The 26867-nt window shown below is 36.6% G+C and overlaps 2 protein-coding genes across 9 annotated transcripts in view; one reads left to right on the top strand and one right to left on the bottom strand.

Moving 5' to 3' along the window:
- Window positions 1-26867, top strand: part of AGBL4 (AGBL carboxypeptidase 4) — a 1457435-nt gene that overhangs the window by 208884 nt on the left and 1221684 nt on the right. The window lies entirely within an intron of this gene.
- On the bottom strand, window positions 14167-14743 carry LOC121027094 (60S ribosomal protein L21-like). The gene has a single exon (XM_040470177.1). It carries the CDS (start codon window positions 14679-14681, stop codon window positions 14199-14201), a length of 483 nt encoding a protein of 160 aa, XP_040326111.1. The 5' UTR covers window positions 14682-14743; the 3' UTR covers window positions 14167-14198.

Below are 26867 nucleotides of genomic sequence, written 5' to 3'. Positions count from 1 at the left end.
GAACTTATATTACAGGCACATAGAAATATTGCTTGCCTATTTTATTGGATCTTTATAGCAATCTTAGTAGTTAGCTAACATTGTTGCCTTTATTTTAAAGTTGAGGGCCCTGAGCCCTAGGATGGTTAAGTGACTTGCTCAATGTCACTGAACTAGTTAAGTGGACGATTATAGATTAAAAATCAGGACTATTTGATTGAAGAGTCTGAGGTCTTAAACATTGTGTTGTATTGCCCTTTCCTTTTGTTTTGAAGCTGGTTTTTTCCCCACACTCAATAATATAATATAGATGTATACATGATTATAATTATAATTATAGTTTTTTAATGTCTACTTTAAGAGAGGGAGAGAGAGTACAAGTGGGGGAGGGGCAGAAAGAGGGAGGGAGAGAGATTCTGTCCTAAGCTTTTAGGGTGGAGCCCAATGTGGGGATCAGTTCCACAAACCATGAGATCATGACCTGAGCCAAAATCAAGAATCAGATGCTTAACCAACTGAACCTCCTAGGGGCCCCTACATGTCTATAATTGTTGATAAATCTTATTTTTAATGGCTGTGTTGTATTATACTCTTGTGTCTCATAAATTGTTTCTTATTCATGGACATTTATGCTATTTGTTACTCATGGCCATTATATGCTTTTTTGTGTATTTAGCTCCGTGCATTTGTCTCCTTGTATGTTTCTAGACACAGGGTTGCAGAGTCAAAAAATATGCTTATTTTTATATTTAGTTATATATTGCCACTGACTCTCTTGAATGACGGTACTGGTTTATACTCCTACCAGTGGTTTATGAGAATATCTATTTCTTCCCACCTTTCCCCACATTAGGCTCTGAGTGTCACCTTCCTTTACTTGTAATCAGATAACTAGGCAGCTCGAATAGGCTCTGATTGCAGAATTCCTGCCGGCATGATAGATAATCAAATCAAAGTAGAAGAAAAGATAATTCTTTTCCAGTAAGAACTACAGAAAGTTAGAACTGAGATCATTTAGTTGCATAATCTTCATTTTTAAATGTGAAAAAATTTGGGGTCCACAAAGGAGAACAGAATTGACCAACGTCAGAGAGCTAATTAGGAGCCAGAACAGGACTTGAATACAGTTCCTTTGCCTATTAGATTAGGGATCATTTCACTGAGTTTTTTTTCAGATGCTATGACTTCTTAGACCTCTCACTATCATGACATAGCTTTGCATAGATATATTGCCTCATGTTCATGATTTAACTTCTATAATAGATTACGTAAGATTACTTGCAAAACAAATAGTTTTGCAAGAGGGACACATGGGTGGCTTAGTCAGTTAAGCATCTGATTCTTGATTTTAGCTCAGGTCATGATCTCACAGTTTGTGAGTCTGTGTTGGGCTCTGTGCTGATAGTGTGGAACCTTCCTGGGATTCTCTCTTTCTCTCTCTCTCTCTCTCTTTTTGCCCCTTCCCTTCTCTCTCTTGCTCAAGAATAAGTAAGTAAGTAAATAAATAAATGTTTTGCAAGAAAGTGGTATCTATATTGATTGTTACAATGAGTAAGAAAAAAGTACTACAGCTTTCTACTTTTAAAAAGAAAGTTTTTATTGAAAATAGTTTTAGGGGTGCCTGGTGGCTCAGTTGGTTAATCGTCCAACTCTTGATTTCAGCTCATGTCGTGATCTCACAGTTTGTGAGTTTGAGCCCTGTGTCAAGCTCCATGCTGACAGCTCAGAGCCTGCTTAGGATTCTCTCTCTCTACCCCTCCTGTGTGCGTGCACACACACACACACACACACACACACACACACACTCTCTCTCTCTCTCTCTCTCTCTCTCTCTCAAAATAAATAAATGTTAAAAAAATAAAATAGTTTTAGATTTCTTTACATTGATAAACTTTGTTTTGTTTTTTAATTAAAAAAACCATTTATTTGAGAGAGGGAGCACACACAAGCAGGGGAAGGTCAGAAAGAGAGGGAGGGGGAATTACAAGGAGGCTCTATGCAGGGTGGAGCCTGTCATGGGTCTTGAACCCATGAACCATGAGATCATGACCTGAACCAAAATCAAGAGGTGGATGGGTAACCATTGAACCACCCTGGTGCCCCAATAAATTGTGTTTTAAAGTAAGTCAGAAACATAAAATTAACCATTTTAAATTGTACAATCAGTGACGTTTATTACTTTTAGAGTGCTGTGAAACTATCACCTCTATCTAGTTATAAAATATTTTTATCTCCCCTAAAGGAATTCTTCTGCTCATTAAGTAATTACTTTCCATTTTTTGTAAACTTCCACACTCCCTCCCCATCCCTGCAGCCTCTGGCAAACACTGATCTACTATCTGTCACTATAGATTTACCTATTCTGAGTATTTCACATAAATGAAGAACATATGTGAACTTCTGTGTTTGGCTTCTTTACCCCGAATGATTGTTTAAAGATTTATCCGTGTTTTAGCATGTATCAGTATCTTACTGTTTTTCAGGGCTTTAAACATATTCCATCATATGGATATACCACATTTTTAATCCATTCATCTGTTGATGGACATTTGAGTTATTTCCATCTAAAATAGTTTTAAATTTACAGAGAAATTGCAAAGATAGGGACATATGTTTTTATATCCGTTCCCAGTTTCTCCATAGTTAATATCTTACATTAGTATACTACATTTGTTATAATTAATCAACCAACATTGATACATTATTATTCACTATAGTCCATACATTATTCATATTTTCTTAGTTTTTACTATTTTTTTCTGTCTCAGAATCCTGTTGAGGATAACAAGTTATTTTTGTCATCATGTTCCATTATGCAAATCAAGACCAAGAGAATTTGTCAGTCTTTCCTTATTTTTGATGACCTTGACAATTTTGAGGAATAGTCGCTAGGCATTTTTTTAGAATATGCCTCAATTTGAATTTGTCTGATGTTTTTCTTGTAATTAGATGGGGGTTATTGGTTTTGGGGAAGAAGATACAGAGAGGTAAAGAGCTATTCTCCTCACATATGAAGAGTGCATACTACTAAATATGATGTTAATGAGCTAATGTTTGTCTAGATTTTTCTCTATAAAGTAACTTGTTTCCCCTAAAAATTTTATGCTGTACTCTTTGGAAGGTCACTATGGGCAACCCACACATAAAGAATGGAGAGTTTTGCTCTACCTGCTTTATGGTGGAGTAAGTACAAATTATTTGGAATTCTGCATAGGAGATTTGTCTCTTCTCCCTATTTGTTTATTCATTTATTTATCTCTATGTGAACCTATAGGTATTTAGTTTACATTTTGGGTTATAATCCAATACTACTTTACTTGGGTATTCAAATTGTTCCTGCTTTGGCTGTTGGGACCTCTTTTAGTTGGTTCCTGTGTCCCTTCTACTTACCCTCATTTGTTTTTTGAGCACTTCCTTATTTTCTGGCACTAGGAGATACTCCATGCTCATTTTGTATATTTCCTGTCCCAACACTTGAATCAGCCGTTACTCCAAGAAATCCTGGTTCCTTTTATACGACAATGGTATTACAAAGCAAGATCTGCATGCTGGGTATGCTTTTTCTTACTGGGGTCACATTGCTTCTAGGCCCTATCAGTGGACAGAGCTTAGAAATAAATGTACATATACTAACACATGTATACCTATATTTATTTGTACATCTATATCTATATTAAGATGAACATTAGTTCATGCTGATGTCTTAAATTCTTATTTAGTATCACATGGTTTATTTTAGTCTTCTCTCCATGCTTGTATCCTCCTCCAACAGAGGGAAACCTGGCTCCTACCATCTGCCATCCATTTACTCATTTGTTTAGTGTAAGTATACTTGTACGGAAGTTTCAAAATTGTTAACCTGTATCTCCGTGGGAAACAATTTTACCAAGAAGAGTACAGTGTCTGTGTGCATTTTCTTTTTTCTTCAGACTTATAGTCTGTTCTCATTTCCAGCATTGCTTAGGTCAGCACCAGCCTCATCAGCAATGTTATGTCATGCATTCTTAATATAGTCATATTATGTTTTCATTCTGTATTCTATCCTAGGTTCCCCTATCTTCTGAGTTTTTAAAAATTTGTATACATTCAGGTAAACTCTTTGTAGTATAAAATTCTGTGGGTTTTGATAGCTTTTTAATGGACTTAATTTTTTAGATTAGTTTTTTAGATTCATAAAAAAGTTTAGCAGAAGGCAATGAGATTTCTGCTATACTTTCTGCGTGCACATATACACAACTTCTCCCTCTGTCTTAATCCATTCTGGCTGCTATTATAATAATACCATAGTCTGAATGTTTTATAAACAACAGAAATGCATTTTCCACAGGTCTGGAGGCTAGAAAGTCCAAGATCAAAGCACCAGGGGATATAGTGTCTAAGGAGGAACAACTTGCTGGTTCATAGATGCCATCTTTTTGCTGTAGCCTCACAAGGCAGAAGGGATGAGAGAACTCAGTAGGGTCTCTTTTATAAGAAAACTAATTCTCTTCATGAGGACAGAGCCAGTTACTTCGCCAAAACTCTATCTGTCGCATTGGGAATTAATACTGTCACATTGGGAATTAAGTTTCATCATAGGAATTTAGGGGATTGGGGGACACAAACATTCATTCTATACCACTTACTATCAGAATTCTACACCAGAATGGTACATTTATTATAATCAAACCTATGTTGCTACATATTTATCACCAAACATCCATAGTTTTTGTTAGTGTTCACTCTCGGTGTTGTATGTTCTCTGGGTGTGGACAAATATATAATGACATGTATCCATCATTATAGTATTACAGAAAGTAGTAGTTTCACTGTCCTAAAAATCCTCTGTTTTGTGTCTTTTCATCCCTCCCTCCTCAGCTCCTGAGAACCATTGATCTTTTTATTGTCTTCATAGTTTTGTTTTTTCCAGAATGTTACATTGTTGGAATCATATAGAATTTAGACTTTGCAGATTGGCTTTTTTCCATTTATTAGTATGCATTTAAGGTTTCTCTATGTCTTTTCATGACTTAATAGCTCATTTAATTTTAGTGCTGAATAACATTCCATTGTCTGGATGTACTACAGTTTATTAACCCATTCATGTACTGATGGATGTCTTGGTTGCTTTCAAGTTTGGGCAGTTATGAATAAAGCTGCTATATAAACATTCATGGTCATATTTTTGTGTGGATGTTAAGTTTTTAACTCCTTTGGGTAAATACCAAGGAGTGTAATTGCTGGATCATTTGGTAAGAGGAGTGGGTAAGAGGAGTGGGTAAGAAACTGCCAAATTGTCTTTTGAGGTGGCTGTATGCCCTTGCATTCCCACCAGCAGTGAATGGGAGTTCCCCTTGTTCCAATCTTCAGCAGTGTTTGGTCTTGTTAGTGTTCTGGATTTTGGTTATTCTAGTAGGTATGTAGTAATATCTCATTATTTTACTTTGCAGATCCCTAATAACATGATTTTTAGTATCATTTCATATGTTTATGTGGGACCTGTATACCTTTGGTGAGGTGTTTGTTCAGGTTCTTGGCCCAGTTTTTAATAAGGTTGTTCATTTCATTATTGTTGAGTTTCAAGAGTTGTTTGTATATTTTAGGTAACAGTCCTTTATCACATGTCTTTTGCAAATATTTTTTCCCAATCTGTTGCTGCTCTTTTCATTCTCTTCACATTGTCTTTTGCGGAGAAGTTTTTTTTCCCCCCAGAAGTTTTTAATTTTAATGAGTTCCAGTTCATCAGTTCTTTCTTTCAGAGATTGTGCCATGGATTGATCTTAAAAGTCATTACCATACCTGGGGTGCCTGGGTGGCTCAGTTGATTAAGCGGCTGACTTCAGCTCAGGTCATGGTCTCACATTTAGTGAGTTCGAGCCCCGCATCGGGCTCTGTGCTGACAGCTCAGAACCAGGAGTCTGCTTCTGATTGTGTGTCTCCCTCTCTCTCTGCCCTTCCCTGCTCACTCTCTGTCTCTCAAAAATAAATAAACATTAAAAAAAAGGTCATCACCATACCTAATATCACTTAGGTTTTCTCCAATTATATCTTCTAGGAATTTTATAGTTTTGTGTTTTATATTTATGTATATAACCCATTTTTTGTTAATTTCGGTGAAGAGTGTAATGTCTTTGTCTAGAATGATTTTTTTGCCTGTGGATGTCTAGTTGTTCCAATACCCATTTGTTGAAAAGACTCTTGGAAGACACTGTTTTTTTTTTTCCCCTTTGCTCCTTTGTCAAAGATTAGTTGCCCATAGGTCTATTTTCAGACTCCTTGATCTGTTGCATTGATCTGTTTGTCTACTCTTGTCAGTAACACAATGTGTTGATTACTGTAGCTTCATAGTAAATTTTGAAGTCAAGTAATCTAAGTCTTCCAACTTTGTCCTTTTCTTTCAATTGTGTTGGCTATTCTGTGTCTTCTGCATCTCCATATAAACTTTAGAATAAGTTTGTTGACATCCAGAAAGTAGCTTGCTGGGATTTTGACTAGGATTGCATTGAATCTATAGATTAATTTGAGAGGAACTATCATCTGGACAGTATTGTCTTCTCATCCATGAATATGAATATCTCTCCATTTATTTATTTATTTGATTTCTTCCATTAAATAATTGTACACATTAAGGTTCATTATTTGACTATAATTTTCCAGGTGGTTTGACAATCTTTTACCTTTAAAAATTGTTTTTTTCCATATAATATTTTGATACCTAGGTTAAGTCTCTGGAATGACTTACTTCAGTTTGTCAACTCAAGTTATCCTAGCATCACATATAAAGCATTGGGTTGCTAGTTTTAGAAAGAAAACAGCTTCATGAGGTTGCTATGACACATAGCTTGTAATAAATATACTTGAACCCCTAGATTTGCATCAAAAGAGACATCTTGTCCAGTTACCTGAAGTGACATTTACTAAAACTGTGACAGATTTTCAGACAGGAATCAAAGACTGTCTCCTACTAAAAGCAGTAAAGTGATCTTCAAAGTAAGGTATGTTAAAGAACATTCTAATGACCTAATGATGCATGGTTTCCCACCATGATGTGACCTTGGCTAGGCCACTTTCCCCTTTAGGGCCTTAGTTAATTTGTTAAAAGTGTATATAACATTTCTGTTGTTCTAGTTCTGATATGTTATGATTCTATTTTGCAGATTCCTTTTTTTATTGTACTTTTTATTTTTCCTTTCTATATGGGGAGAAATGACAGCTTAGGTATGTATACAACCTGTTGAAAGTAATGACAATTCTTTTGACTTAATATATAGCATTTTGGGAAGAGTACACATAGCCCTACCACTTAATTCCAAGCTATGTGACGTAGGGTAAATTAAAAAAAAGTGTTTCACTTTTCTCATTAATAAAAGGTGGGTGATAATAGAACCAGCATCATTTGTTCTGTTGTAAAGATTGAATGCATGTGTGCATGTATGTGTGTATATTTATGTGATATAAATATATCACATAATAAGTGTTATATAACAGTGAGCTATTCCTAATTCTATTATTATGTGAAGTATGTTGGACCAAATGATGTGGGAAATGAAGAAGCACAGCTGCAAACAGTGCTGGCTCCTCCAAGATGAGGCTTTTGTGGCCCTGTAACTACCAGTCTTCATGTGGTTTTGGTGTATCAGAAGAACTGGTCTCTTACACACAGGAAATCCCAGTCATGTTAGCTGTGAAGTCTTTGAACCCAGAGGTGCCACCTAATTCAAATAGCCTGTGACACTTACAGAAACAGGAGTAGATCATCTGACTTAAATTTCAGATTGTAAGGCTGTGCTACCTCTAGGGTACAGGCTGACCTGGGAGAAGTGATAGGATTGTTATGAGAAGGTTTCTGGTACTTTTTTGAGGCCTTTAAATCTCTGATTTAGAAGTACTTAGAAGAGCAGGAGGCGGGTGGCATGACCTGAATAGGCTGGGGACAACAAAGAATGAGGCAAGAGGTGAGGAAGGGATAAATGGATTTCTCTAGTGTATGCCCTTGAATGACACTTTGTGATGACAGGATTCCAGACATCTGGATTTTATGCCTACCGGCTAGGACTGATTGACAGGGATAGCCACGTTCTTTCAGTAGTTCTGGTTCATTTATCATGTATTAATAAGCATTGGCTGAGAGCCTGTAATGTGCCAGCATGTGCTAGGTTCTTCTGATGTTGTGGAAAAGAATCAGACATGATTCTTATGAGAGCTCACAGACATGTAAATGGATGATTAAAATACATGATAGAGGTAGGGACATAGTTCTAAGAGTTACAGCAGGAAACTAATTGGGGTGGGTTATTAACATTGAGAAAGACTATCTAAAAGAGCTGACATTTCAGCTGAATATTTATGGAGATGTATAAAGTTTCCAGCTAACTCAAATACTTGAACAATTCTAGGCAGATAGAGTAACATTGCAGAGATACAGGGCCAGAAGAAATTCTGCAACAAGGATTTTCACCTATGAAGAAGGATGGAAGAGTAGGGTGGAGGGTTTATTTCAAAATATCATATTTAAACTTAATCTTACTTTGACTTGTTTTTCTTGCCAAGAATTTAAAAAATACACTTAATATGTCTTATGCTTAATATATTGTGGCTATCTTTTTATAGCAATATTTATAAATCTCTTATTTTTAATCCTTTAATAAGTCTTATTGCAAATTAAAATGTTGCCATGCTTGCTTCACATAGTTTTTTGGGAGTTCCTCATTTGTTATTAGTAATTTTACATCTCTTTGTTCCTTCCCGGAGGTAATAGTTTTCCTGAAATTTATCTTTGACATATTCATAACTCCTTTAACCTATTCTTACACGTTTGTAGTTATAAACAATTTATATCATTTTGTATATATCATTCTCCAGCTTGCATTTGCTCTTCAAGTTAGGTATATAAGTTTTGTTCCTGTTAAAACATGTAATTTTAGCTAATTTAACTATTGTATAGTATTCAATTATGACTGTTCTCTAATTTTTTTAATCTCCCACTAGTGGATAATTTCTTTTCTAAAAAATTTTTTTTAATGTTTTTTTTTGAAAGAGAGAGAGACAGAGCATGAGCAGGGGAGGGGCAGAAAGAGAGAGGGAGGCACAGAATCTGATGCAGACTCTGAGCTGTCAGCGCAGAGCCGGACGTGGGGCTGGAAACCCCAAACCGCGAGATCATGACCTGAGCTGAATTTGGACACTCAACCAACTGAGCCACCCAGGTGTCCCTCTTTTCTTTTTTTTTTTTTTAAGTGTGTTTATTTATTTATTTTGAGAGACAGAGCACAAGTGGTGGAGGGGCAGAGAGAGAAGAGGAATCCCAAGCAGGATCTGGGCTGTCAGGCAGAGCCCAATGTGGGGCTCAAATTAATGAACTGTGAGATCATGACCTGAGCCCAAATCAAGAGTCAGCCACTTAACTGACTGAGCCACCCAGGTGCCCCAGATGTATATTTTTAAAATAATTCTACATGTGCCAAAATTTCCCATATGTCTAGAGATGCGATTGCTGAGTTAAAAGATATCAACATCTTCTGTTTACTGCTAAAGCACTCACTTAGGTCATTGTAATATACTTGCTATCAGTTGTTTATGAGAGTTCTCATTTCTCTGCTATTTTTATACTTAGTGTTGTCAGGTTTTTTATATTTTTGCCAATCTGATGCATATTATATGGTATATCATTGTGGTTTTCATTTTCAATTACATGTCTCCTTATGAACTCTCATATATTTATTGGTATTTCAGATTTCTTCTGTGAATTACCTTCTCATTTACACATTGCATTTAAAATTGTATTGTTAGACTTATTTTACTATTTCAAGGATTTCTTCAGATAGTCTTGATATTCTTCTATTTTACATTCGATATTTGTTTATGGCCAATACCTTTGAGCAAAAATTCAAAATGCTAATATAACCAGATTTATCTAGCCTTTTTTTGGGTTTATGCTTTTCATGTCTTGTCAAATGAGTACTTTCCTAAATCAAGATTATGTTAATTTTGAAAATAAGTAAAGTTTTCTTTGTGTATTTTGTGCTTGAATTCACATGGAATTGATTTTTACATGTAGTATGAGATAAGGATCTAATTTTCCCCAATATGCATAGTTAATTTTTCCAGCACTACTGAGTAAATAGTTCATCATTTCCCTTATTTTGTAATGCCATCTCTGTTACACATAAAGTTTCATATATGCCTGTCCATTTTGCATCTACTTTTTTTCTATTGTTTTATTTCACTGTCCCTGTGCAGTAATGCCTTAGTGTATGAATTACTGTATTCCTAAAATAATACATAATAGCTATTATGTTGAGTCTTCCTACCTTATTCTTGAAAAAAATGCTTTGGGTAAAATTATCCTGTTTTTCATCTATATTTTAATATTTATTTTGGGGTAAACTTTTTAAATTCTGGGGGAAAAACCTTTGCTGTAGTTCTGACTGTAGTAGCATTGACATTATAGATTATTTTGCATGTTGAGTTTTTCATTTTATAAATATAAGCATATCTTGTATGTGTCTCCATTTCTTCAGATCTTTTTATTTTTTGTTTTTTAAATATAATTTATTGTAAAATTGGCTAACATACAGTGTGTACAGTGTGCTCTTGGTTTTGGGGGGTAGATTCCTGTGGTTCATCTCTTACATGCAACATCCAGTGTTCATCCTAACAAGGGCCCTCCTCAAAGCCCATCACCCATTCTCCCCACTTCCTTAATGCCCCTATCAACCCGTTTGCTGTCTGTTTTTAAGAGTCTCTTATGGTTTGCCTCTCTTTCTATTTGAAACTATTTTTCCCCTTCCCTTCCCACATGGTCTTCTGTTAAGTTTCTCAAGTTCCACATATGAGTGAAAACATATGATATGTTCAGATCATTTTAAAAAATGCTCTTTTCAATTTTATTCTAGAGGTTTCTCAATCTTTTGTTAGTATATTTTTAAAAAGTATTTTATAGTTTTTATTGCTATTCTAGATGAATACTTTTTTTGGTGTATTTTTAACTTATTTTTACTAATGTATGGAAATGCTAACAAATTTTATGTGTTGATGTTTTTTCATCTAGTAAACATGCCAAACAGCCTTACTAATTCTGATAATTATAGAATCTTACATATTTTCTATGTAAATAAAAATGCTATATATTTGCAAATAAGGATAGCTTTGCCTCTTCTTTTCTAATTCTTGTGCTTTTTTTTCTTGTTTTACTGCATTGTCCATGATCTCAAGTATCATGTTTAATAGAAGTGATATAAAAGTAATCCTTTATTTGTATGGGAATGAGTATTCTAAATCCTAAACTTATGTGTTTCAAAGATTATCCACTTGTGAGCTGCCTTCCTCACTGTTAGCTTTTTTTCTTTTGTTTTTATTTGTTAGTATTTGTTTTTGTTTTTGTTTTTGTCTATAAAGTTAAATTTAGAGGGAAATAGTTTTGTTTAATTCCTTTTCTCCTACTGTGCTCACCCCTTCCTTTTTGCTTGCCTCTTTCTGATTTCACAGGATATCCAATTAAAACCAAAAATTATGATGGCATTTTGAGGCTTCTGTCTAGCACTGATACTGGAGTATCAAAGATCTGATCACCAAGGTAGAAGAAAACTTGTACTGTACAGGAGACTGCTTTTATCTTCTACTGAGACCTGAGGCAGTAGGTAGCAATAGTTCCTTAGCTTTCTTTCACATGTCACTGAACTCCATCCTACAGTCTGACTTAGACTGAAAGACTTAGTTTAGTCCATCACCCATGGTAAAACAATTTAATTGCTTTCACCACATAAGAACAATTAAAAGATGAACTGAGGTATATTAAAAATCATAAGGGTTGATTTGAGCAAAAATTGATTCTAACTGGGCAGTGCCAAACCAGAAGTAGTTAGAAACACTCCATGGACAGGAGATAGGAGAAAGATTTTTATGGAGAACATATGGAAACAAAGCAAGAAAATTATTTGATTGGCTATAGTCTAAGTGGGAAAGCCTAGTTGGCTGTTTGTGTTTGGTTTGTCCTCAAGTTTAGATTTATTAACCTTGATGCATTACAGTCATAGATTTTTACTTGCTTAAATAGGCTACTAAAGAATTAGAGCCACTGCAGTCTAACAGACCTCTTCCTTTAATTAATAGAACAAAACTGTCATCTTGCCCAACGTCTTAATCTGGAGCCCAGTAGGTTCATAGCTTCTACCTATATTCATTCTTGACTTCTTTCATTTCTGGTCCATGGAAATGTTCTTATTTTTTTAAACTTGGGTATATCTTTGTGGTTGTATATCTATAATTGCTATATATTTGGAGCAGAAAGAGTATATAAAATATGAAGATACTGAGTTATCCTGATCAGAAGTCAAAATATCTTTTTTCCCCAAAATATCTTTTTTTAAACAATATAATATCCAATATATTAATATCCCTCCAAATTTAATTTATTTGAAATTCAGATAATTTTAAAGAAGTGGAACAAGTGAAAAACACTGACGAACTAGTGTAAAGTGTTTGGAATAAAGTAAACTTTTTGGCAAGACTGGCTGGCTGGAGTTTGGGGGATATTGGATATATTGTGGTAGATGAGGCTAGAAATAAAGATAATGACAGCTTTGAGTATTTTGCTGAGTGAGCTATTGAGCACAGAATTAAAGAGGAGAGTGGTGTGGTTAGGTTTACATTTTCGAAACATGTAACAATGTAAACATGTAAACATGGCAGCAATATGGATGCTAGGTTAGTGGCATAGACCCAAGTAACAGGTAAAACAATTAGGTAAGAAATGAAGTCTTGACTAAAAGCAGTGCTATAAGGATGGAGAGTGATGTGGCTTTTCTTTTCTTCTGATCACATTTGACAAAATCAAGCTGTTTTCTGAGATTCTTCGTTAAACTTCACAGAGTAATGGATTCTGGGAGGATTTTCCTATGCTGAGTGAGAGATAGAGCTAATTATGTACTCAAGAACAGCTATGTTTAGAAAAATAAAGATTATTTAAGAAAGAGTGAAAAAGGGAAATTAGAAATTTCTTTTGTAATAATTGATTTATGTTAGTTTAGCATTTTCTAGGATGAATGCCAGTATTTAAATAAGATTGGGGTGTGAAAAGAAGCCCAAGCCTGTGTGAGTAGCATCTGAAATAAGACTGGGTTAGAAATCAGGGAACCAGAATTTGACTCCAACTTGATTTAATACAGTAATAGGCTGAAGTAAGTCATTTCCCATTTGGACACTATCCAATTTTCCTTTTATATAGAATGAACTCTAAGGTTTCTTACAAAAATTTTTAATGTTTATTTATTTTTGAGAGAGAGAGAGAGACAGAGACAGAGTGTGAGCAGAGTAGGAGCAGAGAGAGAGACACAGCATCGGAGTCAGGCTCCAGGCTCTGAGCTGTCAGCCCCGAGCCCAATGTGGGGCTCGAACTCACGAACTGTGAGATCATGACCTGAGCTGAAGTTGGACGCTCAACCAACTGAGCCACCCAGGTGACCCTAAGGTTTTTTCTAATACTCATCAGATCAAAAGTCTCTATTAAGTGTGTAGTCAAGGGGAAATAATTCCAAAACATTGGTTCTCTCCTGTTATCTTTGCCTATTGATAAATCTTTTAAATGAGATTAATATTTAAATCTATAGACTTTGAGTAAAGCAGATTATACTCCATCATGTGAGTAGACTTTATTCAACCAGTTGAAGGTTTTAAGAACAAAAGGACTGACTCCTCTGAAGAAGAAGGAACTTTGCCTATAGTCTTACTTTGAAGTCAAATTCTAAGATTACCTGTTTACTGAGTTTTCAAGCCTGATGATCTACCCTGTAGATTTCGGATTTGCCAACCTCCACAGTCTTGTGAGCCAGTTCATTAAAATCTCTCTCTGTCTCTTTCTTTCTTTTCCTTTCTTTTTTTTTTTATTTTTACATATTTTAACGTTTATTTTTGAGACTCTAGAGAGAGCACAAGCAGGGGAGGGCAGAGAGAGAGGGAGACACAGAATCCAAAGCAGGATCCAGGCTCTGAGCTGTCAGCACAGAGCCTGACACGGGGCTCAAACTCATGGACTGCAAGATCATGACCTGACCCAAAGTTGGATGCTTAACTGAGTCATCCAGGTGCCTCAAAACCCACAAAATTTGAGTAAAGCCATCCCCCAGTGAATTCGGATATAAAGTTTGCTTTAAATACTTCTTTGGGGAAGAAAATACCATGCTGCTACTCAATTAAAAGAAACATTTTTACAGTCTTGACGTCTTTTATTTTTTTTACATTTATCACGCCATGAATTCATAGGGAATGGGTTCCAACAGCTCAGGCTCCTTTCCATTGGTTCTCACAAAGTGTGCTTCTCTGGGTGGGGCAGGCTGGCGCTTCAGTTGAACCCAAGTACCTTTCTCCTTGGCTTCCTTCTTTTTCTGATAATTTTCCTTCACACGCTTCAGGAAGCTGTCTCGGCTCTTTGAGTGCTTATTGTGCTCGATACGTACATTAATTCTCTTAGCAAGAATCTTGCCCTTATCTTGTTTGTTTACAACAATGCCAACAGCATGCTGGGTAACCTTGTAGACTCTTCCAGTTTTGCCGTGGTAACATTTGTGGGGCATTCCTTTTTGAACAGTGCCCATTCCCTTGATGTCCACAATATCACCTTTCTTGTAGATTCGCATGTATGTTGCCAAAGGAACAACTCCATGTTTTCTAAAAGGCCTAGAGAACATATAGCGAGTACCTCTCCTCTTTCCCTTTGTGTTGGTCATTTTGGCGAATTACTGGAAGATGGCGGTTCCGGCCGAAAGGAAGCTCTCTCTCTCTCTTTCTGTCTGTCTCTCTCTTTCTCTGTCTCACATACACACAGACCCTATTGATTCTGTTTCCCTGGAGAACCCTGACTAAACTATTATAGCTGGATTTTGAACCTTTCTAGATCAAAAATAAATGTTTTTTTTTTTTTTTTTAATTAAAAAAAATTTTTTTTTCAACGTTTATTTATTTTTGGGACAGAGAGAGACAGAGCATGAACGGGGGAGGGGCAGAGAGAGAGGGAGACACAGAATCCGAAACAGGCTCCAGGCTCCGAGCCATCAGCCCAGAACCTGACGCGGGGCTCGAACCCACGGACCGCGAGATCGTGACCTGGCTGAAGTTGGACGCTTAACCTACTGCGCCACCCAGGCGCCCCAAAAATAAATGTTTTATGTCATATTGGATACTTTGTGAAAATTATTTGCATCATCTGATTATGAAACATATGCCCTTATTTTAGGAACTATGGGAGATTTATCAATGAATAAGGTAGTATCTCTGTCCTCAGTGAGCTCACAATATAGTTGGGAAGACAAGGTTTAATATTGTGAAAAATTAAGTAATTACAGCTAAACTAAGGACAAAGAATATGAAAAAATTGATGAGGTCTATGGCTAGTTGACAAGTATTAGTTTAGAGATTAAATGCTGTTAAGTACAGTTGATCATTGTGGGATAGGAAAAGCTTAGGAAAGTAAGAAAGCCAACATTAATCAATTTTAACATGTACTTTCAGAGGATTCTGATACTTGGCTCTTGTGGGTTTAGGCATTGTTACCTAAACTATTTTTTTAGTCAGAATTTCTCAGAGGTAATAATTGTCCCATAGTTATACAACTTTAAGAAGTAGAGTCTGAAAAATGTATCCCTATTTCCACTAGCCTATGCTGCAGAGATAATGTCATGGAGGTGGGACTCTAGTACCATCTTGAGATTTAGGTAGTCTGTTTGCAGTAGGACTCAATTCTGGTTTCCTTTTCTTTAGAAGAGTTTGTGTAAAAGCAATGAGGAAAAAGTCCTTGACAAAAAGGTGGGAAGATAGCACATTAATTTATTCTTGAGTTATCAAATCCTTGAATAAACCTATAAAAGTATGCTGTAAAGTGAGTTTGACTGACTTATAGACATTGGATTTGGCCTCCAGCTCTGTCCATAGCTGACCTGCTCTCCACATTTTAAGTAGCATAATGGAGCACAGTATTTTCTTACTCTGGAAATATTTCTTCATTATTTATAGTGTGGGGGATTGTTCTTGATTCAATTTGTGGGAGTCTGCTGAACGTGATTATAACTTACAGATAATTTTTGTCTTATATATACTTTGTTTTATCATCAATATGTTAAACACAAATTTTATGATCTCAGTTAAAGGCAATTAATATTGGAGCTGGAAAACTCCTTGGAAATACATCAGTTTGTCAGAACTGGCTTGGTTAAGGATAAAGCCCAAAGTATCTGATAAGAATTGATTTTCCTTTCTCTATAAGATATTTAAAGACTTCATCAGCTATTGGTTCACCCAGACAGGTTGCAATTCATTCACTTGATTTTCAAAATATTCATAGTTAGCATATCACCAAAAATATGATTCCTCTACTTACCTTCCTAAGCAATGTCAAGGTGCTAGTTGGGACTGAGCTGAATACAAAAAACACAAATAAAAGAACCCAAACAGTGAGATATAAAATACTATTAATGAAAGCCTTCTTGATAAAACAGGGATAAGGATACTTAGTTGGTCAATTAGGATAGATCTTGGCATAAGACCTTGAGAAACCAGAACTTTTATCCAAAGTGTGATCAGGGTACTGAGTCAGTAGGAGATCAGGACATTTGAAGAGTAGTTGAGGGAGTTGGAGATGTTGAGTTTCAAGAAGAGACAATTTCACTTGAATATGATGATTATCATTAAGTATTTACAGTTATTTCATGGAGAAAAGGAGTGAAATTTTTCTGCATGAATTCAGAAAGCCTAACTCAAATTAATGTATAGAGGCAAATTTCAGTCTAAGGTAAGTAATTATGTAAATAAAAGTTGTTTAACAGACACAGCTTTCCAGGAATGCATTTATCTATAAGTGTTGATGGCATGCAAACAGAGATACTGAGGATACATTGGTCAATAAATACTGTGTGCCTGATAAAATTGAAGAATTCATTAATTGAATGAACAAGTCAAGAATTTACTGTGTGATAACTGGATGACTATGTCTGAGTTGCTGTAGCAAGTATTATTGTACTGGTTGGAAGTTAAAGAGTTAACACTCTTTCTTCCTGAAATTCTATCAATGTGATTACTTTTTTTGGCTTACTCTCCATCCTTTCTTGAGACTCTTTCATTTACTTCTTTTTAAAAAAAATTTTTTTTTCAACGTTTATTTATTTTTGGGATAGAGAGAGACAGAGCATGAACGGGGGAGGGGCAGAGAGAGAGGGAGACACAGAATGGGAAACAGGCTCCAGGCTCTGAGCCATCAGCCCAGAGCCTGACGCGGGGCTCGAACTCACGGACCGCGAGATCGTGACCTGGGTGAAGTCGGACACTTAACCCACTGCGCCACCCAGGCGCCCCTCATTTACTTCTTTTTAATTTTGTGATGTCTCATGTCTCTTTATAGTCATCCATAATCTGTAATTATCTTAAAAATTATAACATGCCGTTATTTTTCCTGAAGAAAGTGTATTTGATAAACTTTTACTGGCAATGTGGTGTAGCAGAAAAAACATGGGCTTTGTAGTTAACCAAATTTGAGTTAAATCATCAGCTCCACCATGTAGAAGTTGTATAATCTTGACAAATTCCTTCATACCTTGGTGTTTCAGTTTTCTTATTTGAAAAAATCATTTACTCAAAAAGTGTTATTGAACATATATTATGCATCAGCTGGTATGTTAGTTATTGGGATATACCCATGAACAAAATAATGGTCTTGCCTTCATAAAACTTACATTCTTTTAGAAGAGAAAGATTATAAATACTAGACAAAAAATAAGTTATTTAGCACATTAGAAGGTTATAGAAGCTATGGGGGAGAAAAATAGGGCAGAGTAGTAAGAGTGGATGGTAACGGGATGGGGTGAAAGGCAGATTGAATGCTAAATAGGATGGCTGGGGAGCCCTTATAAGGTGAGATATGAACAAAGGCTTAATGTAGATAGAGTTAGCTCTAAAGAATTTGGGAGAAGCAAAGCGAAGCATTAGAGTCTCAGAGGTGGGACTGTGCTTAAATAGTTCTAGGGTCAGTAAGCAGGCCTGTGTGACTGAAGCAGAGGAGTAAGGGAGAGTTACAGTAGGAAATGAGTTCAGAGAGGTAGAAGTGAAGGTGTGGCAGATCATATGGTCTTTGCATATGTCATATGTAAGGATGTTGGCTTTTACTTTGAAGAAAATGGAGAACTAATGGAAGTTTTGAATGAAGGAGTCACCTGAGTGATCTTATATTTTGGAGTGTTTACTGGGGAAGGGCCTAAAGAGAGACAAGTGTAGAAGCAGAGATACTTATTAGGAGGCTGTTGCAGTAATCCATATTAGAGGTAATGGTGGCTTAAATTAGGTTGGTGGCAATGAAATTTGTGAGAAATGGTCTGGATATATTGAAATGGAAATAAAACCTACTTTAAAAGGTTATTCTAAGAATTAAAGACTGAATGTGTATTAAACACAAAGTGCCTGGTACCGTGCATAGTATATTATTATTATTATTATTATTATTTTTATTTATATATGAAATTTATTATTATCAGTATGTTAGCTATTGTTATTAATAAGGCATGAAATACCATGTAGAATCTGATTTAGTCCTTCAACATAATTGACTTTATCCTTTTTTGGGGGGGTGGGTAGGAGGAGTACAATTAACATACAATATTATATTGGGTTCAGGTGTGCAAAATAGTGATTTTACATTTGTTCACATTGAGAAATGATCATAGTAAATCTAGTTACCATCAGTCATCATACAAAGCTAATACCATATTATTGACTGTATTCCACATGCTATAAATTACATCTCTCTAGCTTATTTATTTTATAACTGGAAGTTTGTACTTCTTGATCCTCTTCACCAATTTAATCCTCCCTCAAAGCAGTCAATAATCTGTTTACTCTGTTAATGAGTCTGGGTTTTGTTTTGGTTTGGTTTGTTTATTTTTAGATTCCATGTATAAGTGAAATCATGAGGTATTTGTATTTCTCTTAGCATAATGCCATCAAGGTCCATCGAGGTTGTTGCGAATAGCAACATTTCATTCAATTTTGTTACTGGTTATGCGTCTGTTCAAATTTTCTATTGCTTCCAATTTGTTGGCATATAATTGCTCATAATATTTTCTTATTATTGTTTGTATTTCTGCAGTGTTGGTTGTGAGCTCTCCTCTTTCTTTCATGATTTTATTCATTTGGGTCCTTTTCTCTTTTGATCAATCTGGCTATCAATTTTGTTTATTTTCAATTTTGTTGATAATCTGGTTTATCAATTTTGTTAATTCAAGGAAGCATCTCCTGGTTTCACTGATGTGTTCTACTGTTTTTTTTTTTTTTATTTTTTTGTTTTTTTTGTTTTTTAATATCCGTGATTTCTGGTCTAATGTTTATTATGTCCCTTCTTCTGCTGATTTTGGGCTTTCTTTGTTGTTCTTTTTCCAGCTTTTTAAGGTGTAGGATTAGGTTTTGTATCTGAAACCTTTCTTCCTTCTTTAGGAAGGCCTGGACTGCTATATACTTCCCTCTTATGACCGACTTTGCTGCATCCCAGAGGTTTTGGGCTGTCGTGTTTTCATTTTCATTGGTTTCCATGTACTTTTTAATTTCCTCTTCAACTTCTTGGTTAACGCATGCATTCTTTAGTAGGATGTTCTTTAATCTCCAAGTCTCATGGTCTTTCCAAATTTTGTCTTATGGTTGATTTTGAGTTTCCTAGTGTTGTGGTCTGAAAATATTCAAGGTATGATATTGATCTTTTTGTACTTGTTGAGGGGTGATTTGTGACCCAGTATGTGATCTATTACGGAGAACATTCCATGTGCACTCAAGAAGAATGTGTATTCTTCTGCTTTAGGAAGAAATGTTATGAATATATCTGGTAATTCCATCCGATACAGTGTGTCATTCAAAGCCATTGTTTCCTTGTTGATTTTCTGCTTACATAATCTGTCCAATGTTGTAAGTGAGGTGTTGAATTCTCCTACTATTAGGGTATTATTGTCAATGACGTTCTTTATGTTGGTGATTAATTGATGTATATATTTGGGTGCTTCACTTCAGGGCATAAATATTTACAATTCTTAGATCTAATTGGTGGTCAGACTCCTTAATTATGATATAATGCCCTTCATCTCTTGTTACAGTCTTTATTTTAAAATCTAGTTTGTCTGAGATAAGTATGGCCAATCCGGCTTTCTTTTGATGACCATTAGCATGATATATGGTTCTTGATCCCCTTACTTTCAATCTGAACGTGTCTTTAGGTCTAAAATGTGTCTCTTGTCAACAGCATATATGAAGGTCTTATTTTCTTATCCATTCTGTTACCTCATGTCTTTTGATTGGAGTGTTTAGTCCATTGACATTTAGAGTGAGCACTGAAAGGTATGAATTCAGTGCCATTGTGTTACCTGTAGAGTTGGTGTTTCTGGTGATGTTCTCTGGTCCATTCTAGTCTTTGTTGCTTTTGGTCTTTTTGTGTTATTTTGTCTTTTCTCCATTCAGAGTCCCCATTAAAATTTCTTGCTAGGCTGGCTTAGTGGTCACAAGCTCCTTTCGTTTTTGTTTGGGAAACTCTTTATCTCTCCTTCCATTTAGAAAGGTAGTCTTGCTGGATAAAGAATTATTGGTTGCATATTTTTGTGATTCAGCACTTTGATTATATCCTGCCACTCCTGTCTTGTCTGCCAATTTTCTGTGGATAGGTCTGCTGCAAACCTGATCTGTTTTCTCTTATAGGTTAAGGACTTTTTTCTCTTTTTGCTTTCATAATCTTTCCTTGTCAGTGTATTTTGTGCTTTTGATTATGATATGCCTTGGTGATGGTTGATTCTTGTTGAATCTAATAGGAGTTCTCTGTGCTTCTTGGATTTTGAGGTCTGTGTTCTTCACCAGATTAGGAAAGGTTTCCACTATAATTTGCTTCCATAAAGCTTTTGTCCCTTTTTTCCTTCTTCATCTTTTAGGACTCCTATGATTCCGATGTTATTCCTTTGTAATGAGTCACTGAGTTTTTTATGTCTTGTACGTGCTTGGAGGGCATAGTTGGGTGGGGCTTGGTGTAATGACTTCACTCTCCACTAGGTGGCACTGCTTATCTTACTGGGGTGAATCAGTATGCTGGCATGAACCTGCATGGGAGCGGTGGAAATGACTTCACCCAGCTCTCTAGTCTCTTGCTCAGATATTTCGTGCACTCACTGTTTGGTGATAAAGTACCCACCCTTTGTCTCAGGCTTCTATCCATGTTCACTGACTCTACCCTGTCCACGTTCAAGCCATCTGTCTGCCAGGCAGCACCTCCCTCCAGAGTTTTATCTCAGATGGGGTTGTGTTTCAAAACCCCACACTTCAGAGACACCCTTCCCCCATCCCCTGATGCTTGGACATGTGCTGACTCTATGGGGGAGGGTCTAGCTGAGCAATGGCTGGGTGCTGGCTTGCCCCAGAGAACGTTTGTGTGATCGCACAGTGGCAGAGGTTCAGAGATGATGGCAAATCTTAACACATACCCTGTGCCAGGTTTCACCTCACTCTTGTGTCTTTGTCCCACTACCAGCAAACATGGCTGCTCTCTGGGGTCCGCTGGAAGCTTTACCTGTGGGGAGGCCATATGGCCTCTACCAAATGCACTCTAAGAAGCAGAACTGCTTCTCCCTGTGAGACACACAGACTCTTCAGGCCCTGCTACCTGCTCCTGGGGATTCGACCTACTTCCTCACTAGAGTACCGGCAGGCACTGTGCTCCGGAACTTCAGACTCTGTGCTCCACTTTTTATAGAATCCTGATCATATTGAAACCCTCTCCTTTATTCCTGTCAATGTTTTTAGGGAACAGATTTATTGTTCAATTCCCTGCAGGTGTTTTTACTCTTTTTCTCTCTTTTTCTCTAGCCATTTTTGGGAGTGTGCTTTTCTTCCATGATCCTGATGTGCCATACTCTCCCCCTTTCTCTTTCTCTGTCCTCTCTCCCCCAAAACAGCTCCCTACACTCTGTGACTTTTCTCCCCCCCAGTTCACCTCTCTGCATCACACACCTGGCAAGTCCTGTGGCTCAAGTTATGCAGATCATTGTGTTAATTTTCAGATCAATTTCCTAGGTGCTCAAAGTGGTTTGGTGCTGATCTAGCTGCATTTTGGGGACGAGAAATGGTCAGGGTCTCCATGATGCTGCGCCATCTTAACTGGTGTGATATGATATCTTATTGAGGTTTTGAGTTGATTTTCCGTGATGATTACTGATAATAAACATCTTCTCATGAGTCTGTTGACCATCTGTATGTTTTTACTGGAAAATTGTCTATTTAGATACCTGACCATTTTTTTTCTTTTCGAATTTTTATTGAAATTATAGTTAGTTAACATGCATTCTAATATTGTTTTTGGGAGTAGAATTCAGTGATCCATCACTTACACATAACACCAGTGTTCATCCCAGCCAGAGTGCTTAAAAATACCCATCATCTATCTAGCCCATCCCTCACCCACCTTACTCCTTCAGACCTCAGTTTGTTATCTATCTTTAAGAGTCTCTTATGGTTGGAGCTAGAGTGTATTATGCTAAGTGATATAAGTCAGTCAGAGACAGACAAATACCATATGATTTCACTCATGTGAAATTTAAGAAATAAAACAGATGAACATATGAGAGGGGGGAAAAGAGAGGGACCCCTGACTAGTTTTTAATCAGATTTTTTGTTTTCTGGTTGATAAATTCTTTATATATTTTGGATATTATCCTCTTGGGGCAGCTGGGTGGCTCGCTCAGTAGGTTAAGTGTCAAAGTCTTCATTTTGGCTCAGATGATGATCTCAGGGTTTGTGAGTTTGAGCCTCGAGTTGAACTCTGTGCTGACAGTGTGGATCCTGCTTGGGATTCTCTGTCTCCATCTCTTTCTGGCCGTTACCCAGTTGTGCTCTCTCTCTTTATCTCTCTGTCAAAAATAAGTAAACATTAAAAAAATATTCTGTGATTATTATCCCCTTAGCAGATATATGATCTGCAAATATCTTCTTTCATTCAGTAGGCTTACTTTTCATTTTGTTGATAGTTTCTTTAACTGTCCATAATTTTTGCAGTTTCATGTAGTTCTACTTGTTTATTTTTGCTTTTGTTTCCCTTGCGTTTCGAGTCAGATTAAAAAAAATTTTAGTAAGATTATTGTCAAGGAACTTACTACTGGGGGTTTTACGGTTTTGGGTCTTAAAGTCATTATTCCATTTTGAGTTAACTTTTGAATATGGTATAAAATAGTGTTCTGGTTTTACTCTTTTCCATATGGTTGTACAATTTTTTCTAGCACTATTGAAGGGACTGTTCTTCCCCCATTGTATATTCCTTCCTCCTTAGTCATAAAACTAATTGAACATATATGTGTGGGTTTATTTCTGGGTTTTCAATTATATTCCATTGATTTATGTTACCTGTTTTTATGTAAATATCATAGTATTTTGTTTACTAGCACTTTGTAGTATAGTTTGAAATCAGGGAGCATGATACCTCTAGGTTTGCTCTTTGTAAAATTATTTTAGCTGTTCTGTGGTCTTTTGTGTTTCTGTATAAATTTCAGAAATATTTTCTACCTTTGTGAAGTTGTTATTGGAATTTTGATAGGAATTGCATTGAATCTGTATATGCTTTGGGTAGAATCAATATTTAATAATATTAATTTATCCAATCCATGAACATCTTCATATTTATTTGTATCTCTATTTATATCCTTATATTTATTTGTGTCTTCTTCAGATTCTTTCAACAATATCTTAAAATTTCAGTGGTCTTTTGCCTCCTTGGCTAAATTTATTCCTAGGTATCTTATTCTTTTTTGATGCAATTATAAATGGGTTTTAAAAAATTGTCTCTTGCTGATAGTTAATTATTAATATATAAAAATAGTATAATTTGGTGTAGGAGGAGCTAAGAGAGTGTTGCAGTAGGACTCCTAGGCTTGCCTCATTCCTCAAACACAGCTAGATAACTCTCAAATCATTCTGAATATCCAAGAAATCAACATGAGGACTTGATAGAAATGCACATCTCTAGGGAGAAAAGAGGCCACATCAAGGAATGTAGGAAGTGTGGAGACATGGATTTAGGGAGAAATAGATCGTGGGTGCAGTGGAGGGGAGGGAGCCCTGCTCCTAGAGTAAGATGAGAGAGGGTGGAATGCATAAGGATACAGCAAGGACAACCCTTCCCCAAAGCCAGTGGCTGGGAAAGTTAGATGGGCTGATTGTCGTGAATTTTTGCAATCAGTGGGGCTGAAAGACTGGAGTTTTAGAGGTCTGTGGGATTGGCTGGGATAGAGATCTCGGTGTGTTTCTCTATCCCTATAGGGAAGGCAGACAAGCAACCCTGGGAAAGATGGCACAATCAGAGGATTGCCTAAGGTGCACAGGGGGAGACTGTTGCCTCTTCTTGGAGCCCATCCATGAGAGGTGGCATTGCCTCTTCAGGGACAAAACAGCAGGCAGGTGCCATTTCACTCCCCTGACCCTCAGCATAGGCAGAGACACATTTGCTGAGGATGGCTAATCCAATCACTGACTGTGTACCTTACTTTATCCCAAATCACACACCCTTGCACTTTGTCATGACTGCCCTTCTTGGTCAAACCTGTATGAATCCCAGTGTGAGGAGACCCTTCCCCAGAAGACCAGGGTAGGTCCCCACCACTGCAGGTCCCTAATGTTTGGAGTTTTAAAAGTCAGCAGACTTGGCTGGGATAAAGCCCAGAGTGCCCTGTGGTGTTCCAGACAGTCAAGCAACCTGGAGATAGTGTGGAAACAACAATCTGAAAAACGGTTGAGACAGATGAGGGGAAATTATTTGCTCTTCTGGGAGGGCTTCCCTGAGAGCAGCAAGCACAGACTTCCCTCTATAGGGACAAAGGAGCTGGCTGACACCATTTCCCACCCCCACCCTTCAACATAAACCATTTGTAGTAAACAGCACAGTGCCAGCACTGGGAGTCTAACCTGCTTACACCAAGTCCTGCCCCTTGTGCTCTGCTGTTACCAAATTTTTTGGGCAAGTGTGTGTGATGAACTGTGAAGTGGTCCTTTCCCCCAGATGATCAGTACAAACACCCATATGCATGTCCATTGACCATAGAGTTCTGCAAAGCTTCAGTTCTACTGGAAATAGAATAGCATCAGGAATCATTTGACAAGGAGACAAGAACACCTAGTTAGAACATGCCACACTCTGGCCAAGGTCCAAACACTGCCCACTGCAGACAAGGAGAACCTCTGCAGACAACTGATCTGAGGGAAAGAGCAGCCAAAGCACATCAGCAGAGTGCATGCAGCTCACACAATAGACACTTCCTGAAGCAGCAGTCCCCAGACCTTATAAGACTTATCCTTCATAAACCCATAACTCTCAGGAGCAGGAAACATAACAGGATTTTCTAATACAGAGAAGAAGACAGAGACCTACACAAGATGCTAAAATGAAGGAAATCATCCCCAGAGAAAGAACAAGATAAGGTCCCAGCCAGGGATCTAATCAAAACAGATTAAAGTATTATGCATGATGCAGAATATTTTTAATAGAATAATTAGAATAATTACATTGTTTTAGGTTTATTTATTTATTTTGAAAGAGAGTGAGACAGAAGGAGGAGGAGAGAGAATCCCAAGCAGGCTTCACACCAGCAGTGCAGAGCCCGACATGGGGCTTGAAGTCATGAACTGTGAGATCATGACTTGAACTGAAACCAAGAATTGGACGTTTAACCAATTGACCCACCCAGGTACCCCTGTATGATGCAGAATTTAAAGCAACAATGAAAATGATACTCACTGCTTCAGAAAAGAATGGAAAACTTCAGGGATACCATTGTCACAGAGATAAAACAGCAAAAAATTCAGGCAGTAATGAAAAATTCAATAACTCATATTTAAAAAAGGCTGGATGTCATGACCACAAGGATGGAAGAAGCAGAAGAACAAATAAGTAATACAGAAGATAGGATTATGGAAAATAATGGAGCTGAACAAAATAGAGAAAGAAGAATGATGGATTACAAGAGTAGACTTAGAGAACTCAGTGACTCCATCAAATGTCATAACATTCATATAATAGGAGTCTCAGAAGAAGAGATAGAAAAGGGGGCAGAAAGATTATTTGAGGAAATAATAGCGGAAACATTCCCTAATCTGGGGAAGGAAACAGACATCCAGATCCAGGAGGCATAGAGAACTCCCATCAAAATCAATAAAAGCAGGCCAACATCAAGACATATTGTAGTTAATTTGCAATGTACAGTGATAAAAAAAATTGTAAAAAGATCGAGATGAAGTCCCTAACTTATAAGGAAGACCCATAAAAGTACCAGCAGTTTTCTCCACAGAAACTTGGAATTGCAGAAGGGAGTGGCATGATATATTCAAAGTACTGAATGGGAAAAATTGGCAGGCAAGTATACTCTTTCCAGTAAGTCTGTCATTCAGACTATAGGGAAAGATAAAGAGTTTCCGAGACAAAAACTAAAGGAGTTCATGTCTACTAAACAAGCCATGAAAGGGGACTCTTTGGGAAGAAAAGACCAAAAGTGATAAAGACTAGAAAATAACAGAGAAAATCTTTAGAAACAATGGCAAAGTAAGTAATAAAATGACAATAAATACATACATATCAATAGTTACTCTGAATATAAATGGACTGAATGCTCTCATCAAAAGACATGGGGTGTCAGAATGGATAAAAAAGAGAAGACCCATCTATATGCTGCCTATGAGAGATTCCTTTTAGAACTAAACACACCTGAAGAATGAAAGTGAGGGGATAAAGAAACATTTATCATGCAAATGGAGGTCAAAAGAAAGCCAGAGTAGCAATACTTCTATCAGACACACTAGATTTTATTTTATTTTATTTTATTTTATTTTATTTTATTTTATTTTATTTTATTTTATTTTATTTTATTTTATTT

This window comes from Herpailurus yagouaroundi, unplaced genomic scaffold (assembly GCF_014898765.1).
Source record: "Herpailurus yagouaroundi ecotype Mexico unplaced genomic scaffold, PumYag 77, whole genome shotgun sequence".
Taxonomy (NCBI): domain Eukaryota; kingdom Metazoa; phylum Chordata; class Mammalia; order Carnivora; family Felidae; genus Herpailurus; species Herpailurus yagouaroundi.
This window is presented reverse-complemented; position numbering and strand designations above follow the sequence as displayed.

What these genes read in the sequence shown, in the direction of transcription:
- LOC121027094 (XM_040470177.1), bottom strand. Translation starts at nt 14,681, where the DNA reads ATGACCAACACAAAGGGAAAGAGGAGAGGTACTCGCTATATGTTCTCT.